The sequence below is a fragment of the Pollachius pollachius genome, assembly GCF_949987615.1.
Source record: "Pollachius pollachius genome assembly, chromosome: 14".
Taxonomy (NCBI): Eukaryota; Metazoa; Chordata; class Actinopteri; order Gadiformes; family Gadidae; genus Pollachius; species Pollachius pollachius.
Window position 1 is genome coordinate 13,447,353 of NC_136947.1, and position 17,500 is coordinate 13,464,852.

Genomic DNA, 17,500 nt, shown 5'->3' on the forward strand with positions numbered 1-17,500 from the left:
GGAAAACAACTGGTTTTTAGTTTCAGACAATATGATTTAGTGGTCCAGTCTCGTCCGACCGGTAGAGTATGGCATTAACACTAGCAAGAGTTAGAGCTTTGATTCCCACTGAAACCATGCCAAGAAATAAATGAACATAATATATTGTAAGAGAGGCCATAGTGATTTGGAATGGAATTTCCCTGCAGGGATTCATATTGTATTTGAATACACTTTTTCATTTTTGGCAAAGGTTTTTACCGTACTTTAACTGTACTTGTACCGTACTGTTCTGACTTCATGTGTTTGCTGTACTTGTAGTTAAGTGTTGACTCCATGTGTTTACCGTACTGTAGTTCTGTTTTGACTCCATGTGTTTACCGTACTGTAGTTCTGTTTTGACTCCATGTGTTTACCGTACTGTAGTTCTGTTTTGACTCGCTTGGTTTGCCGTACTTGTAGTTCTGCCTGCTGGAGACGCTGACGACGGCCATCGTTGACGAGATCGGGACAGACTGGATCATCAAGAACAAACCCATTGTCACCCTGGGCGTGGCCATCATAGGGTTCTGTCTGGGAGTTCCTCTGACCACACAGGTAGATAATAATATAATAACGGTAGTCCGCCTTTTGAACAGGTTTTACAAAGTGCTCAGCATAGGTAGAATACAAGCAGATGACCCAGCAATGCAACACAATTCACACAACACAACTGGAAGGAGTTAGACATGAATACAAACATTTAAAAAAGGAAATGACTGTAGGAACTGTAGAGATCTGACTTAATGTGAGGACAGACAGACAAACCAAGCTTAACAATTGAAAAAAAGAACTAAAGCATTAATTAAAGATACATGAGTTACCAACCCACTCATAGTATTTCTCCCTTCTGAAGCGCCACAGAAATGAGAGCAATTCACTTTAAAAGAGAAGCCATTCAGGTCAGATTCACTGGAAGGTTGCAGGTTCGACACCCATCATGTCCAAACCATGGTTGCATATGCCAAGCTACAAGCGTATAATTGAAGAGATGCCAGTGTTTACATATGCAGAAGTGTGTGTGCCTTAGCTAAAGGTAGGATTGAAGAATTTAAAACAAAGTCTTCTCCCAAGGCCTCATTTTGAGTTCACCACCATGGTTGCATTGTGTTCTCAGGCCGGAATCTACTGGCTGCTGCTTATGGACAACTACGCTGCTAGCTTCTCCCTGGTCCTCATCTCCTGCATCATGTGCATCTGTGTCATGTACATCTACGGTGAGGAACACCATTCCGCTTTTAGTAAACTACTAGTCGTCTATTATGGTTGTGGTTGAGGCATCGTGCTTGAAATCTGATTCACTGAACAAGTAACTTGTTCTATGCCATGTGTGTCTATAACGCCTGACAACTCTCTTCAGAACGTTACATTGGCCAATGATTTTTTTTTATATGAGAGACTTTTTTGTTTTCAAACTCAAACAAATGGACTCTCTACCTTTAATACTTTGTTATGTGTTTGTCTGCTTTATGTGTGGTTTATGTTGTGTGTGGTTTGTCGGTTGATGTTGTGCGTGTGTTTGGGTGCTATGTTGGTGGTGTGTGTTGTGTGTATGTCTGTTTGTGTTGTGGTGTGCAGGCCACAGGAACTACTTCAAAGATGTGGAGATGATGCTGGGATTCCCCCCACCGCTCTTCTTCAGGATCTGCTGGAGATTCATCTCCCCCCTCATCATCTCAGTGAGTGGTCTACACACAAACACACACGCAGGCACTCACACAAACACACATTGCTATTAGAAAGCTAAGTTGTTTGTGCCAAACCAACCGAGGAACTCAGTCTAAGCAAACATATATTGCTGTTGCTTTAGTTAGCTTTTTGCTTTATTTTGTCTGTACAAATGACAAACAACCGATACGTTTGCAAACAACACTGCACTGGGAAACTTCCGATGGGAGGATTACGTTGGGATACAGTACTCAGGCTTTCCGTTTGAACCTGAGTCACCCGGCTAACAACAATCCAAGCATGCAATCAAAAGTGGATTGACCACAAAATAAATGTTATCAAGTTTGTAAAAAAAGTCTTGTGTTGAGTCTTGTGTTGTCTTGTGAGAGTCGGACAAAGTATAAAAGACGCTCTTCCTCCCCCTCTCCCCAGTTCATCCTCATCTTCACGGTGATCCAGTACAAGCCCATCACCTACAACGACTATGTGTACCCCGGCTGGTCCCTGGGCATCGGCTTCTGCATGGCCATGTCCTCGGTGGTCTGCATACCCATCTACGCTCTCTACAGGATCTCCAGGTCCCCCGGGACCACATTCAGAGAGGTAGGAACCTCCTGACCCATCGCTTACAGTGGAGGAGATTGGCCTGATAAATGTTACCCTTGTGGGTAACAACAGGTGTCCACAGATGTAAAGAACAGATGTATATAGATGTATACAGATGTAAAGGACAGATGTCTATAGATTTGGAGGACAGGTGTCCACAGATGTAAAGGACAGATGTCTTTAGATTTGGAGGACTGATTTCGACAGATGTAAAGGACAGATGTCTATAGATTTGGAGGACTGATTTCGACAGATGTAAAGGACAGATGCCTACAGATGTAAAGGAAAGGTGTATATAGATGTATACAGATGTAAAGGATAGATGTATACAGAAGTGGGGGACAGATGAAGGACAGGTGAATGCGGAAAGGTGTTCCTCAGCATCATCAGTTTAGCGTTTCCTTCATGTCACAGCTGTAATCTCGACGCGTTAGGATCACCAAGACCGTGAAGGTTATCTTCAACACAGCCTGTTTCTCTATCGTCATCATCAGATGGTGGTAAATGGGATGTTATGCAACAGTGACATTGTAGTATTTCCACTTCAAGCATTTATCTTATGAGGCACCTAATATAACATTATAGATAATAGTCGGTGCCTTCCAACATATATGTTCAAGTCCACACATTGAAACCATCTTTATCTCTCTGTCCACCCCTCTCCCTCCCCACTCTATCCACCACCCTCTCTTCTCCCTTCCCCTCACTCTCTCCCCCTCTTATCTATCTCCTCCTCTCTCTCCCCAACCTCTCTGTCTCCCCCCACTACCCCTCCCACCCTCTCTTCCCTCCCCCCTCCCACCCTCTCCTCCCACCCTCTCCCCCCCCACTACCACTCCCACCCTCTCTTCCCTCCCCCCTCCCACCCTCTCCTCCCTCTCTCCCCCGCCCTCTCTTCCCTCCCCCCTCCCACCCTCTCCTCCCTCCCCCCTCCCACCCTCTCTTCCCTCCCCCCTCCCGCCCTCTCTTCCCTCCCCCCTCCCGCCCTCTCTCCCTCTCTCCCCCGCCCTCTCTTCCCTCCCCCCTCCCCAGCGGTTAAGGAACGCGTGCAAGGCAGACCCCAAGTGGGGCCCCGCCCTGAGGGAGCACCGGGTCGGCCGCTACGCCCCCATGGTGTCCGGCGCCGAGGACGGCCTGGAGGTGCTGCCCCTCAAGGAGAAGGAGGAGACGAAGGAGAAGGAGGAGCTGAAGGAGGAGGAGGAGGCGCGGGAGAGGAAGGAGGACGTCTGTCTGACCATCCAGCAGGGCAGCAACGGCTCCACCGCCACGCAAAACACCCCCAACCCCGCCGTGGCGTAGACGCTGCAGTACCGCCCCCCCACCCATAGAAGGCGACACACCTGTCTGCCTCCTCCTCTTCCCCCACCCTGTCGTTATTCCTCCCCCCATCCTATCTCCTCAGTCCACCCACAAGCACCACCCTCATCCCTTACTTTCCCACAATGCAATGTGGGGGAGGTCCCACCCACTGGAGATCCTTACATATTGTAGGGGCTTATTATTTCTGACCTAACCTCTTCCGTCTCTGTGTGTGAGTGTCGACTCTAGAGCAAATAAGGAGAAGAAACAAAACAAAAGAATAGGAATCACAGATGATTTTTTTTCGGATAGGGAACATAGAGGTGTTATTGTTTGTTTTGTTTCGCATCATTTAATAATGGCGTTCATTTTTTTTCTTTACTTTCCATCTTTTTTACAAACACCCCCTCCCCCCAACCCAACGTCCTCGTATGCAGAATCGATTCTGAGGGTGGTACCGATGGCCACACCCTCTCATTCAAATGACCATCGAGCCCATATCACCAACCACTGTCCCCTGCGGGTTCAAAAAGCTAGCATAGCGGGACACACTGTCGTGTGGTCCTCCCATGGGGGGAATCGCTCCGCATGCCGACACTCAGATGTCAAGTAAACATCTCTTGTGGGTTAGACCGTCCTCGAGCATGTTCTGCTGGTTACGATCAACCATGACATTCTGAGGACCTGCTTTATGAGGACACACACACACACATACACACACACACACACAAACACACAAACAATGATCAGAATTGTTGTTAAAGCTATCGTATAATACAATGACCTCAAAGTCGAGCTCCACTAAGGACAAGACCTCTTTTACTTTTAGGCCGATCACAAGTATTGCACAAGCACAATGAATGGCTTGCTAACATTGAGGGTCCTCACAAAGCTCAATTTCCCCAGGGAGTGTGAGGATGGTTTGACTGTTTACTGTAAAGCTGCTACCCTTATCGAGTCATTACCAGGCACAGAAGCATACGATAATGGTCCAAGTGCGGCAATCTTCTGTGCCGTCTTCTTTTTTGCATACACAAGGTCTTCTAACCTAGCACAAGCACACCCACACACACACACACACATACCATGCTTTGTTTTGATTGGTCATTCTTGCCGAAGCACAAGAGAACCCAATAGATATTCTCAGGGTCCTACTAGCTCTCTGGTTTCATGTCTACTACTTCCATGGAGATAACACTGGTGCCGCGATTGGCTGACTCGCATCATAATGAATTTTAAAGATTCAATATTTCAGTATCACGTTATTTAATTAATTAATGAACACATCTTGGTATGCATGAGCAAGCGCATATATAAGCAAAAAAAACACACAAAGCACGAAATAAGTGAGTCACTTTTCAGTGTGTCGCAAAAATAAAAGGAAAATAAAGTGCCATCATCATTATTAAGGTCTTCCGAGGCATTTTTCCCGAAGGAAATGCTGATTTTCAGTCGTAGCATCTCAAACTTGTTAGGCTGTAGAGGAGTTGGTCTTTAATCTCAACAGGAGGATTCTTCGGGGGTCCGTCCCTCAGAGACTTTCTCGTGTCTCAGCTTTCTCTCTCGCTTTCTCTGATGAGATGTCGCAATTGACGCAGTTATGGCATGTTACCAAAACACGTGTTAAGCATGCATGGACATGTATGTATGGGTGCCATAGAGCGGTGCGTGGGTTAGAATTTGCGTCCTTCGTAGCTTTTTATGGAATCACCGCAGTCACAGTGAAACATTTTAATGTATTTTAAAAAAAAACATCATGTTTTTTTTGTGTAATCTCTGAGCCAGTTTGTTGTGATTCAATGATTTAATTAAGATAAGAGGGGACAGCGGTTTGTTGCCATTTTTTTTTTAAAGATGCCACTTGTTTCTAAAATGAAGAGTCATATAAACCATTGTGAAAGCAATAGTCATCTTAACTGAATGTTAGTAGTTTTAATGTAGTTGTATAGAGTTGTTCTATTGATAGACGTGTCTTATTACCTCTTCTTATTGTAAAGTAACATAGTACATAATTCTAAAGAAGAAAACATGTTTATTTGGTAAAGACGCTACAGGATCATAATGTAATCTTAATGTTTACCATTGCTCTTGTTATTGGTTCCTTGCCTCTTTGTGGGAGGCTGTGATAGGGCAGCAGTGAAAGCCGTTGGATAGTGAAGAAGGGCATGTCGGTGGGAAGGGTGAGAAAGACCATCGCGTTGGCATCTACAGTACGTTAAACCCGGCGCCATGACTGGACCGCCAAGCACTTAGCGAGTGTTTGCGTTTTGATAAAACAGCAAAGGAAGTTATACAATTCCCTTAATTACTCTGTTCGCATTTTTAACACTTTATCTCAACATGGGTTTGATTTTCTGGCGGAGAAGATGCAGTTGCTCTAGCAGTCCACCAGGTGGTATGGATATGGTACTCAGGTTAGCGAGGCACAATAGCACAAACTAAGGCTAAATGGTCTGTGTTAAGATGACAGGCTTGATAATGATGACCATGATGATGAGCACACATTTTTTCTAACCAGGTTTTCTTTTTCATTATTAAAGAAGAGATTGAATTATATGTACCTTTTTCTTACCTTGTTAGCACATATCTCATATTAGATCATATTATACATCCATTCCACAAATCGTGCCAAAAGAATTACAAGAGCTAATTTCTGTTACATATTTTACATTAAAAAAAAAATCACAGTTACTCCTCTAAAGGTGCGTTCACACCAAAAGCAAAGCAAATATTCTAACTTTTCTTGTGTGAGGGATTCAGAATCAAGGGAAATTCAACCGTCAAAGTTAAAATATTTCAATTTGAACGAATGAGGCGAATTTGCGTCATTTCGCATGAGTAGGATTTGAGTGAACCACGTTGTTTGCGCTGAAAAATTTACATCTATTTGTTTCTCTGCCTTCGTTTTGTATGTATTCAAAGTCAATCAAAGCCAAAAATTTGCTTTGGTTTTGGTTGAACACACCTTTAAACAGACCAGGTTTTGTGATGCATCACCATGGTCTAGTGGGCGGGCCTAACAATATCGACCAATGGCAACATCATTGGGGCCTGATCTACTTCCTAAGAAAGCAATAGGTACTACAAATATCGCCTGAATGATAATAAAACCGTTTTTACTTGAGGAAACTTCACATTAAATAACACACTGGACATTGTAAAGACCATTTCATGTCTTTAAAATGTCCTTGGATATTGCCGACGTAGGGGGAATAGTTTGCAAAGACTCTTTATCCTTGGAATAGATATCTTGTGCTAATGCTAGCTTTCATGTTGTCTGACCATTTGATCTTCCCACCTGGATGGGAGGTTAAAGGGACCTCACCACAACCCCTAGATGGTGAAAAAAACAGTTCATTTTACTTACCTTTTTGGTTCATCTCTCTGTCCGAACATAAAAGACTACTTGAAAGATTTCATAATGAGGTAGCTAAATTAAAGTTAACTTATTGTACACATTAATTAACTGATGGGAACAGTGTACGCCTAGACTCACTTTGGCATGATGATGGAATCTTGTCAGTTGGCCTTCATTTTTCACCTTCCAATGAAAATATTTTACGCAAGTGAAAACAACTATGACTTCACAGTATATAAGAAGTGAGACAGCGCGTTGATTCAACTGATGGCCACCGTTCAATTCATGACGGTCTTCTGTTTAATTTCTGTATGCTGCGAGCCCTACTGCCGCCATTTTGTGTGTCTATATCACACCCTATGCCATCTCCGCCAGCCCTACCACTCTTCCTGCTCTTTTGTACAGTAATGTAAAAAACATAATTATAATGATAATAATCGGGCTGATGTGTGTAGGTGTAAGGTTTATCTTTGTTTTTATTTTGAGGGGGGGAGGCAGGGTAGGTGTTATTTACGGGAGGTTGTGATCATTTGTTTGGTTCTTCATTGACTGCTTTGTTATTTTCTCGTAGGTGTAATTTAGGTAATGTTGTGCATATCGTGTTTACTCCCAAGTAGTGTACTAGCGGCCGCTGCTGAGCGTGCACGTAGAACGCACACGTAGAGCGGCCTTAGTGTTAGCGCGTAGCTGTCCTCATGTTTCTAACCCGTCGAGGCTAGCCGAGTCTTTTGTCTGCTAATGAACACAGTCTACCTTTAAGAAAAAAAATGTTTTGTACTAAAAGAAAAGAGAAAGAAAACTACATATTCTATCGTCAAGATTTTAAGCATCATTTATGTTTTTGAACTTGTATACATAGAAAAGTTAAATAGCGCAAGACGAAGCCGGCTGATATCAAACGTATTGCCAAACACGATGCTTTTGATCCAAACTTGAAGCACTTGGGGATTGCAGGAGGTTTTTACAGCTAGTTTGGTCAAGACGAATGGCATTTTAGTGGCAAATAAAGGCCATTCTTTTTAACAGTTCTTGAAAGCATTTTACACAGTGTGGTGCCAACTGACACATGGGATCCTCATTGGTATTGACATCATTGGTTGTTCCTCGAATAGTTTCACAATTTGGTGAATCCTACCTTGTTTTCACAGTTTAAGAAGCTACAGCGTGCTATCTTCCCATCTTGCAGATGCTAGACCCAAGAGCAGTTTACCAATTCCGGGGTTTCAGTGATTTAAGGAGGTGAGGTTAGAGATGATCTTTAGAGGTTGAAGTGTCTGATTCCAACTTAAAAATTCTAGTGGCTACTTTTTGGATTGCTTGGTCATTGCTGGCATGGATAAAATCAATATGTTGATCCAATTAGTGAGATTGTCAAACAATGTGCAATTTTAGAGGGGAGAGATTTATTTAGTTATTTCCCCGAAAACACAGAAACACTACTGAAGCGCTCTACCTTTCAGCCCGGATAGATGACTAGAAAGTATTTTGGTTGTTGAAATGTGCTACTGCAAGGTTTTGAGGCATGGTGCAACTTTGAAAGAATTTTTCAAATGAAACTGTGATTATTTTGTTTTGTTTTGATAATTTGTTTGTGATTTGCTGCAATTCTCTGACAATTGCAGAAACAACCTTGAATTTCGTACTACTACTACTTCTCATACATGCTAAATGTCTAATGTACTTTCATATCTATATATAGATATCTATATATCTATAAATAGATATATATGTCATGTCAATTATGCCTTTTTTCAGTGGTCTGAAACACAAACACTGTTGGCTGAATACTGCTGTCATTGCTCTGCCGATGTGAAAGCCTTCACAAGAAGAGGGGAAATAAAAGCACAAAAGAGAACACAGCCCTGTGACATTCTATCATATCTATCTATCTTCAAATCTATCCATCTATCCTCTTGTCTATCCGTCTAACAGTGTGTTCAACCTTTTAGGGCCAAAATCCATTGAAATGTCTTAGTCCTGTCAGCTGTATATCGTAAAATGTTCAATTACAAAATGGCAAATAAAATCTATTTTAAAGATCAGTATGTGGTGGTGTTTCTGTTCCTACAGCAGCTTCATCGTGTGGTTTAATTATTTAGTCTTTAACATTTTGTTCTTTCACAATAGATGTGGAAACCATAGCAACAGAGTAAGAACATCAGTCTTGCATCAGGACTTTCTGCAATACATTTGACAGACCTGTGTAAAGCCCAATCAGGAGTGTGTGAGTAGTATACTAGCAGCCGCTGCTGAGCGTGCACGTAGAACGTACACGTAGAGCGGCGGTAGTGTTAGCGCGTAGCTGTCCTCATGTTTCTAACCCGTCGAGGCTAGCCGAGTCTTTTGTCTGCTAATGAACACAGTCTACCTTTAAGAAAAAAAAATGTTTTGTACTAAAAGAACAGAGAAAGAAAACTACATATTCTATCGTCAAGATTTTAAGCATCATTTATGTTTTTGAACTTGTATACATAGAACAGTTAAATTCCATCTATAGTTGACAGTAACAGAAAGCTTCACAATCACAGTAACAGTAGGATTATTTTGACGGAATACTACTTTATAGTTTCAAGTAACTTTTAGGGATTATAGCAATGGATTACTTTTAAGGATACTTTAAGGGGTTAAAATAAAGGATTACAGTCATATATTACATTAACAGATTGTGGGATTTGAGTAACATTAATTTTTTGGTGATTATTATAATATTAAGGCAAGGGATTGTATTAACTTTTAGAGAATATAATGCGAATATTTTTAGGGATTACAATAAACGTTCATTAATGTGCATATTGAATAAACAGATTACTTTCAGCGATGATATTTCTAATACAGTAGCAGATTGCTATTAAGGATTACCTTTAAGGATTATAGTTACAAATGACTTTCGTCAATTTGCAGTGTACGGCCAAATGTTTGGCGCAGGCTCTTTGATTCCATAGGGTTCATCTGTTCATCCTATTATTTTCCATTTCATTGATAGGATCATTTCCACAAATTGTGAAATTCATCGGTTTCGGCAAGGGCGTAGGAACCGGGGGGGGAGGAGTGGACGTGTCCCCTCCAATATCGGAGACAGGCGCATTTGTCCCACCTAAAAATTATACCGGATCTGTCAGGTTTCCGATATGTGTCCCCCCCAATGTTAAACTCATTCCTACGCCCCTGGGTTTCGGTATTCATTTACTTCGGCAGAAATCTAAACTCTTATATAGTTAACTTGTTGATCAGAAAGGAGCAGTGTTTCATCCGTTCTGCCTCATTGATTGAATTGTGTCTACCTACTCATTGGTTGTAAAAGGAATTGGCTGCATTGGTGACATATTTTAAAATGTATCTGCCTCCTCTGGGTTTGACCAAACATAATAGAGTTCATCTCGGCCATTGCTTTCAACAGATACATCGTACTCCTGGCTTTATCGAACTCAACAGATTCGTCAGACTCATTGGTTTCATTGGATTCATGTTTGCTTTAAAGTACAGGATGTTACTATGTTATTATGTTATAATTATAACTGCATAACAATATTCAATGACAATACAAAACCCGAGTCGGATTTAGTCCTTTGAATTTGACAACAAAGAGATCATCTGATCAATGTAACAAAATTGTGTCTGACAAATGTTCTAAAATATGCATGAAGCGTTGTCAAGGCTACAATTCCTCAATACCAGGTCGAGCCAGAAGAGGGCAGCATTGTTTACAATATACAATGAGAAGATAAATTTCATAGTCGCACCAATGACAGAGCAGGTTGATGCATTGTTAGCCAGCCTCCGATAAGTAATGAATACATGCACATAGTGTCAGTCTTTAGTATGCTGGTCATCGGTAACCACAAAATACAACTCTCACATTTTGGAAGACTGCAGCACATGACCTCTTTCAGTTTTGAAGGATAGATATGGATATGGACGGACAAACGGAGAGACAGACAGACAGAGATAGAGAGAGAGCTAGGGAGCGATAAGAAGCAGGCTTTATTTATCTAGCCAGCCAGTATTTGCATCTGTCCATCTTGCCTGTCGGTCAGTATGTCTCTCTATACATATAGAATGCAGTATAATCTCGAAGGCGTACATATTACATATACACACAGACCTCATCATCTTCCTAGTTTGGTTCCTTTGAATTATCTTTCAGTTTGGGTTGAGTCTAGCTTGTAAGTGTGTGTGTGTGTGTGTGTGTGGGGGGGGGGGGGGGGGGGGGGGGGGGGGGGGGGGGCAAACTGCCTCATTTGTTATCCTGCTTAAACAACATCTCAGAGAGACCATCAGCCCAACCTAGGATGAACATCAAACAGCAAATTCACCTTTTAACACGTACCTGGGAACAAAGCCCCATTTCTCTAGCATCCAAATGTAAGGGCTGGAGGGTTAGGCGTTAAGCATAGTGGGCTAATAGGCTTAAGGCTAGGCTAATAGGCTTAATGGGCTTAATGTTACTATCAGCAGGCTCATAGGCTTAATGTTAGAATAAGGGTGAGGAGTTAAGGATAGGTAGGCTTAATGTTAGTAATAGGGTTATGAGTTAGGCTAATAGGCCTACATTAGTATAAGGGTAGACTGGTAGGCTAATAAGTTAGTGTTAGTATAAAGGTTAGGCGTTAAAGATATAGGGCTACGAGTTAGGGATGGTAGGCTTATAGGCCTAATGTTAGTATAAGGGGTTGTGTTAGTTTAAGGGTTAGGGTTTGGTTTCAAGGTCAGAGTTTGGCTTCAGGGTAAGGGTAAGTAGGGTGAGTAGGAGGGTAAGGGTTAGTAATTAGGCTAGGGTTACGGGTATTAGTGTAAGGGTAAGTGATGTAGCTAGGGTTATTCTTAGTGTTAGTAATGTGTTGTTAATATAGTCAGTGTTAGTGATAGGGTTAGGAGTTAAGGATAGAGTAATAGGCTTAGTTCTACTAATAAGGTAAGTGTTAGTTATCAGGTTAGTGTTTTTAATAGGGTTAGGTTTAGCAATAGACTAAGTGTTGTCAGGGTTAGGTTTAGTATTAGACTTAGTGTGGTTAATAGGGTTAGTTTAATAACGATATAGCTATAAATGTTTGATGAAGCTGACTGTATTATTGTGAGCCTATTCTATATTGTACATCAGTAGTGTTTTCTAGATCAGTATGTACCCAATATGTCCTCAGATTAAATTCCTACATCTTTACAGAACAGCTGGTCTATGTTGGACACCTCATCAAAACTGTCTGGAACCGCCACTGGTTACCTCCCTCATATGTCAACCTTACAGATGGTTCATATTATATATCATAACATAACATAACATAACATAATCGATCTAATCTATAATTATTCCGGTATTAGTAGTTGCTCTTTCATGATTTCTAGCTTCTATGTTCCCAGTCTATCCCTTTGGCAGGGGTATTAGATTGCTCAAGTTGAATCGTTGCATGCCCGTTATCCTATGGAATCTAAACCGCTGCAATTATTTGTTCAACATTTGATGTTAGCAGCTTGCAGGGTTTCTCTTTTTTCTCATTTTCTTATCGCGGGTAATTCGCATGCAAATGAGGAGGTGCCGCGCGACTACAGGTGGTCGCTCAGGTGTGGGGTGGCGCGGAAAGTCGGGCAGCTACGAATGAGGCAAGTCGAGTGACTGATCGCAGCCACGACATTACTGCTCACGAGCTCATATCTCAATGGCTACTGTGAGAAAGATTTGCATACGCTCCACACGTATATCAAGCGTGGTAATATTTCACATAAAGTGTCATGACTGGACAGGTGCTCGTGTGTGCGTGTGTGTGTGTGTGTGTGTGTGTGTGTGTGTGTGTGTGTGTGTGTGTGTGTGTGCGTGTTAAACCTACGACTATGTGGTGTTTTTTAATGGTGAGAACTTTGGATAGGGTAGTGTAACCTTGGTCTGGTGGACTAGCTGTGGGCTCGTTTTTATTTTTCATGATTGGAGTGTTGCACTTCTGACACGAAACTGTTGACAGAAAGCAATTTTTGGCCTGAGTATGTGTGATTGTGTGTGTGTGTGTGTATGTGTTTGTGTGTGGGTGGGTGTATGTGTGTGTATGTGTTTGGGTGTGTGTGTGTATGTCTGTGATTGTGTGTGTGTATGTGTTTGGGTGTGTGTGTATGTCTGTGATTGTGTGTGTGTGTTTGGGTGTGTGTGTGTGTGTGTGTGTGTGTGTGTGTGTGTGTGTGTGTGTCTGTGTGTCTGTGTTTGTGTGTGGGTGTGTTTGTGTGTGAGAGACCATTGTTCCATTCCGTGGAAGAGGTGACCCCCGATCTGGCATGCACCATCCTCCCGTCCACCTCATACTTTGATGAGAAGATAGACTCCATTTTGTTTCGATGAAAACGGTTTGTGATTTAGTACCGCCAAATGGTTTGCCCATAATATGAAACAAAAGGAACATAAGCATAGGATCACAATAACATTCATGTAATACAAATACCAGATAATAAAGTTATCTGTTACTGCAATGCGTGAATGTAATCCTTAGAGGGATGTATTTAGTCATAAATGTAACACACAACCGGAATCTGTCACTGTCATATCTTAATGTAATCCATTAGTTGGATACTTCTGGCATTACAGTTGTCTGTCTCATTGCTAGATGTAGTTGTACAGTAGATGCAGATGTAGCTGTAGATGTAGTTATAATACATTTTAATCACTATTCACTGTTACATTCGGAACAACATACTAAAACATTGGACCTTAGGTTTAGTGCCCTGTGCTTGGGGCCGTTGACCCCATTTGACCCTGTTGAAATAAATCCCAGGCTGAATCACTACAACACTTTGGGTCCATCCTGAATCCAGAATAATCTAACACAACAGAACAATGTTGGGTAATTCAACTGTCAGCCAGCCGCATTGCTGACATCTGTTCTGTGTCAGAGTAGTGTTATTCAGGAGTGAAGCGCCCCTGGCATGAACTAGACCTATTTCTTACAATTGGTCGTGCCCTTTGCCACGAGCAAAACTGTGCAATATTTATCTGTCACGCCCACGCACTTGTGCACTGGAGCTTGCAAATCGCCGGAGGGTTTGCGGTGTCATGTTGAATGTTTCAGAGTCCATCTGTACGCCTGCTATGCCATTGTTTGTATTTTTATGGAATCATTGCAGTATTAAATATTGACTAAGCAGCTGTCTCATCTCTGCGCAGTGCAGGTTATGTATTATTTATTTTAACTTTGACATGAGTTAGGCACGTGCGTTGTAGATTTCATTGATGAACACAAGTGAGCATTTGTGTGTACATATAGGCTGGCAGACATATTGTTTTATGTAGGTCTATAATTAAATTAGCAGTATCTTGAATAATAACTTTAAGGTTCATTAGTGAGCGTCTGTGAAGGCGTCCTTATTGGCTGAGTCCTGATGTGTCCTCAACACTTGAGTCTCTGGTAACGGCTGGTCACTGAACAACACCAATGCACCCAAGGGTGACCCGACATCTCGTTGAACATTGTCAACAACACGGCGAACAAACAACGTCTCCAAGGACAAAAAAGAAAACATACTCGCTCCGCTCTTTCATTTTTCTCGGCGGTTGGATCGATACGCAAGACTAACAAGCTGATGGTAGGTCTTCCACACCTCCCACCTGGCCCAGGGGAGGAAGAGGAGGGACGAAGGGCTCCACTACAGAGTCTTTAGACCACACACACCGGCTGATTTGGGCAACTTTCTTGTTCATGTTTTTTGAAGATGACCGTTGAATAACAATGGAAAGTGGGAACCTTTTCTTTACCTCCTGTACTGTGAAACCCACATCTCACGCCTGGGATAAATACTGTCATCCTATCTTGGGACATGAGGTATGGAAGTACTTATGTGAATGATCAGGCACATTAAAGGATTAGTAAACAAACAAATGAATCCATGAATTCAAGCTTTACACATTTAAACCTGCACTATTTAACTTATTGGCAACTTTTTACTCTTTAAGGGAAAAAAGAAAAGAAAGTTTCTAAAGGAAAAATATATCCATCCAGGGAATTGTGATGTATAAATTGTTCTGGTGCACTTTTGGCAAGACAGTAACTGTCTGAAAATGATGAAGCTTTAACTGTGGCTACAACTCAAGCTGTTACAGGTTGCTGATGGGAAACGTCACATAGTGCAGGTTTAAGCGAGGTGGTTGAAAAAGTGTAATATGTATATATATATATATCGCCACAGCAATAAATTGCAAATCTTGCATTCCAGAAAAACTGTCCACAAACTACAACAATAATGTAAGGGAGCACAGGGAATTTCTTTGGAAGGTTAAATTCCTATGCCAGTCGCCAGTCGCATCTGTTTTGGCAGATGCTGCTTTTGTTTTTACCTCTGGTGGTATCATAAAAAGGAAAATATATACTAGATATATACCTTTTTCTTATTGATGAGAATTGATGGCTATTTTTCTAATTATATCTCTCGATAAAAATCAATCAATAAAAATGATCTGGCAAAATCTCCCAGAAAACAGGTGAGTGTCATCCCCACAATGTTGTTTGTGTGGTTGACAAAAAGCCTGGCCACGCCCCGTTTTGATGTAGCTGACAACAGGAGGTGGAGGTGGGAGAGGAGGTGTGGCAGGAGGAGGAGGAGCAGGAGGAGGAGGGGAAAACAGGCCGTTCATCACCTTAATGGAAGAGTATCGATCGTGGGACCAGAGCCACCTCGCCCGTCTGCAATAGTAATGGAGTTCAGAGGAAATCGCAAATGAATAGCCATGAGGTGGGGGCACTCTGCTGCTCATCAGGTCTATGCTGTCTGTTGTTGTGTGTTTGTTTTTGTGCATGTGAGGTTGCATGTGTGAGCGATTGTGTGTGTGTGTGTGTGTGTGTGTGATTGCAGGCATGTGTGGGTGCGTGTGTTTGTGTGTGTATGGGTTTGCGTGTGTTTCTCTGACGCCTCCTGATATTTACAGCCGACTGCCCTATTTGTGGAGGATCATGGTGTGTGCGTGCGTGTGTGTGTGTGTGTGGCCAGGGAAGTCCCCGGTCGGCCATAGCTCTTTGCCGGCGTTCAGAGAGATGTCTTGGTGTTTGTGCACCAGTGATGGCTCTCTCTCTCCAGAGCAGCTCCTCTATATAATCCACCCCCGCAGCCCCTGAATAACAGACAGCTGTCACAGCGAGATGGCTAAGGCAGCAGGAACACGCGATAGCAACGCCTGGCTCACTCTGGGCGTGTGTGTGTGTGTGTGTGTGTGTGTGTGTGTGTGTGTGTGTGTGTGTGTGTGTGTGTGTGTGTGTGTGTGAGTGTGTGTGTGTGTGTGTGTGTGTGTGTGTGTGTGTGTGTGTGTGTGTGTGTGTGTGTGTGTGTGCGTCTCAGCCTTGTCCCACTTTGTGTGTGAGAGATTTCTGGGTGTTTGTTTGGATGAGTTTGTGTACGTGGCTGTCTGCATCTGTCTGTCTGTCTGTCTGAGTATGACAGACGTGTGGCGGTGCGTGCCTGTCTGCACCTGTCTGTTTGTGTACGACAACCGTGTGTGTACGTGTGATGTTCGTGTATGTGTATTTGCATGAGTGTGTGTGTGTGTTTCTGTTCGTGTGTGTGTTTGTGTATTTGTGTGTGTGTGTGTGTCTGTCTGCATCTGTCTCTCCGTTGACAGCCGTGTGTGTGTATGCGTGGTGTTTGTGTGTGAATGTTTCCATCCATCCGTCCGTCTGTGTATAACAGCCCTGTCCCACTTTGTGTGTGAGTGAGCTCGAGAGATTTGTGTGTCTGTGTCTGCAAGTGTGTGTGTGTGTGTGTGCGTGTGTGTGTGTCTGCCTGTCTACATCCATCCATATGTGTGCTGCATGACAGCCTCATGTGCTCTGTGTGTTTTTGTCTGTGTCTGTGTGTATGTGTGTGTGTGTGTGTGTGTGTGTGTGTGTGTATGGTTATGTATGTATGTGTGAATGGCCCAGACGCGTGTGTGTGTATGTGTGCGTGTGTGTGTGTGTGTGTGTGTGCGCCTGTGCGTGGGTGTGTGTGTGCATCCTTGCGGCGGTATACAAGGGCTCACTAATAACATAATACTCTCTGATCGCCCCCGTCCCACAATCCCCCATGGCGATTAGTGCTACAAACAGCCCCCGAGGCTACAGGCTAGGCTAGGCTGCCAGCGCCTCCTCCGACTCCGACCGCATGCTACCACCAACCCATCGTAGTGCTGTGTCTCCACCGGCGGCTCGTGTGATTAAATAGCGTGCAACAACGCATGTGCTTCAGATCACGGTGGTTTATGGGTAACGGTGTCTTCTAGTTACAGCATCATCCCCCCCCCTCCCCCTCCGGCACACGCACCACACCTTTTTGTCATTACCAGAAGAGAAGTTGTGTAAGTAATTGCCACCCATCTCCTTGTTCCGGCATCTATATGGAAATCGTTCCTCTTTTTAATCTTTTTCATTTTTCATTCGACACATTTAAAAGGGAAATTAGCTTCTCTAAAAAAAAACAACGCAGTACTTTACTGGCTGCTTCCCTCACCCCTTCGTTGTGTGAACATCTCCACGGGTGTCTATCTGAAAGTGTTGCATCCATCATGGATGCAAATATGACTCATTAGTCTCCATTATACAGACATTTTTCTAG

The 17,500-nt window shown here is 42.8% G+C and overlaps 1 protein-coding gene across 2 annotated transcripts in view; it reads left to right on the top strand.

Annotated features, from left to right (window-relative positions):
- slc6a9 (solute carrier family 6 member 9) overlaps positions 1-4,399 on the top strand; it is a 45,575-nt gene extending 41,176 nt beyond the window's left edge. For both annotated transcript variants that reach the window (XM_079750403.1, XM_079750402.1), the window contains exons 9-13: positions 442-576; positions 1,136-1,235; positions 1,597-1,697; positions 2,119-2,289; positions 3,325-4,399. In XM_079750403.1, coding sequence (XP_079606529.1) covers positions 442-576; positions 1,136-1,235; positions 1,597-1,697; positions 2,119-2,289; positions 3,325-3,591 — 774 coding nt within the window. In that variant the 3' untranslated portion in view covers positions 3,592-4,399. The remainder of the gene's footprint in view (positions 1-441; positions 577-1,135; positions 1,236-1,596; positions 1,698-2,118; positions 2,290-3,324) is intronic.
- The last annotated feature ends 13,101 nt before the right edge of the window (positions 4,400-17,500 follow it).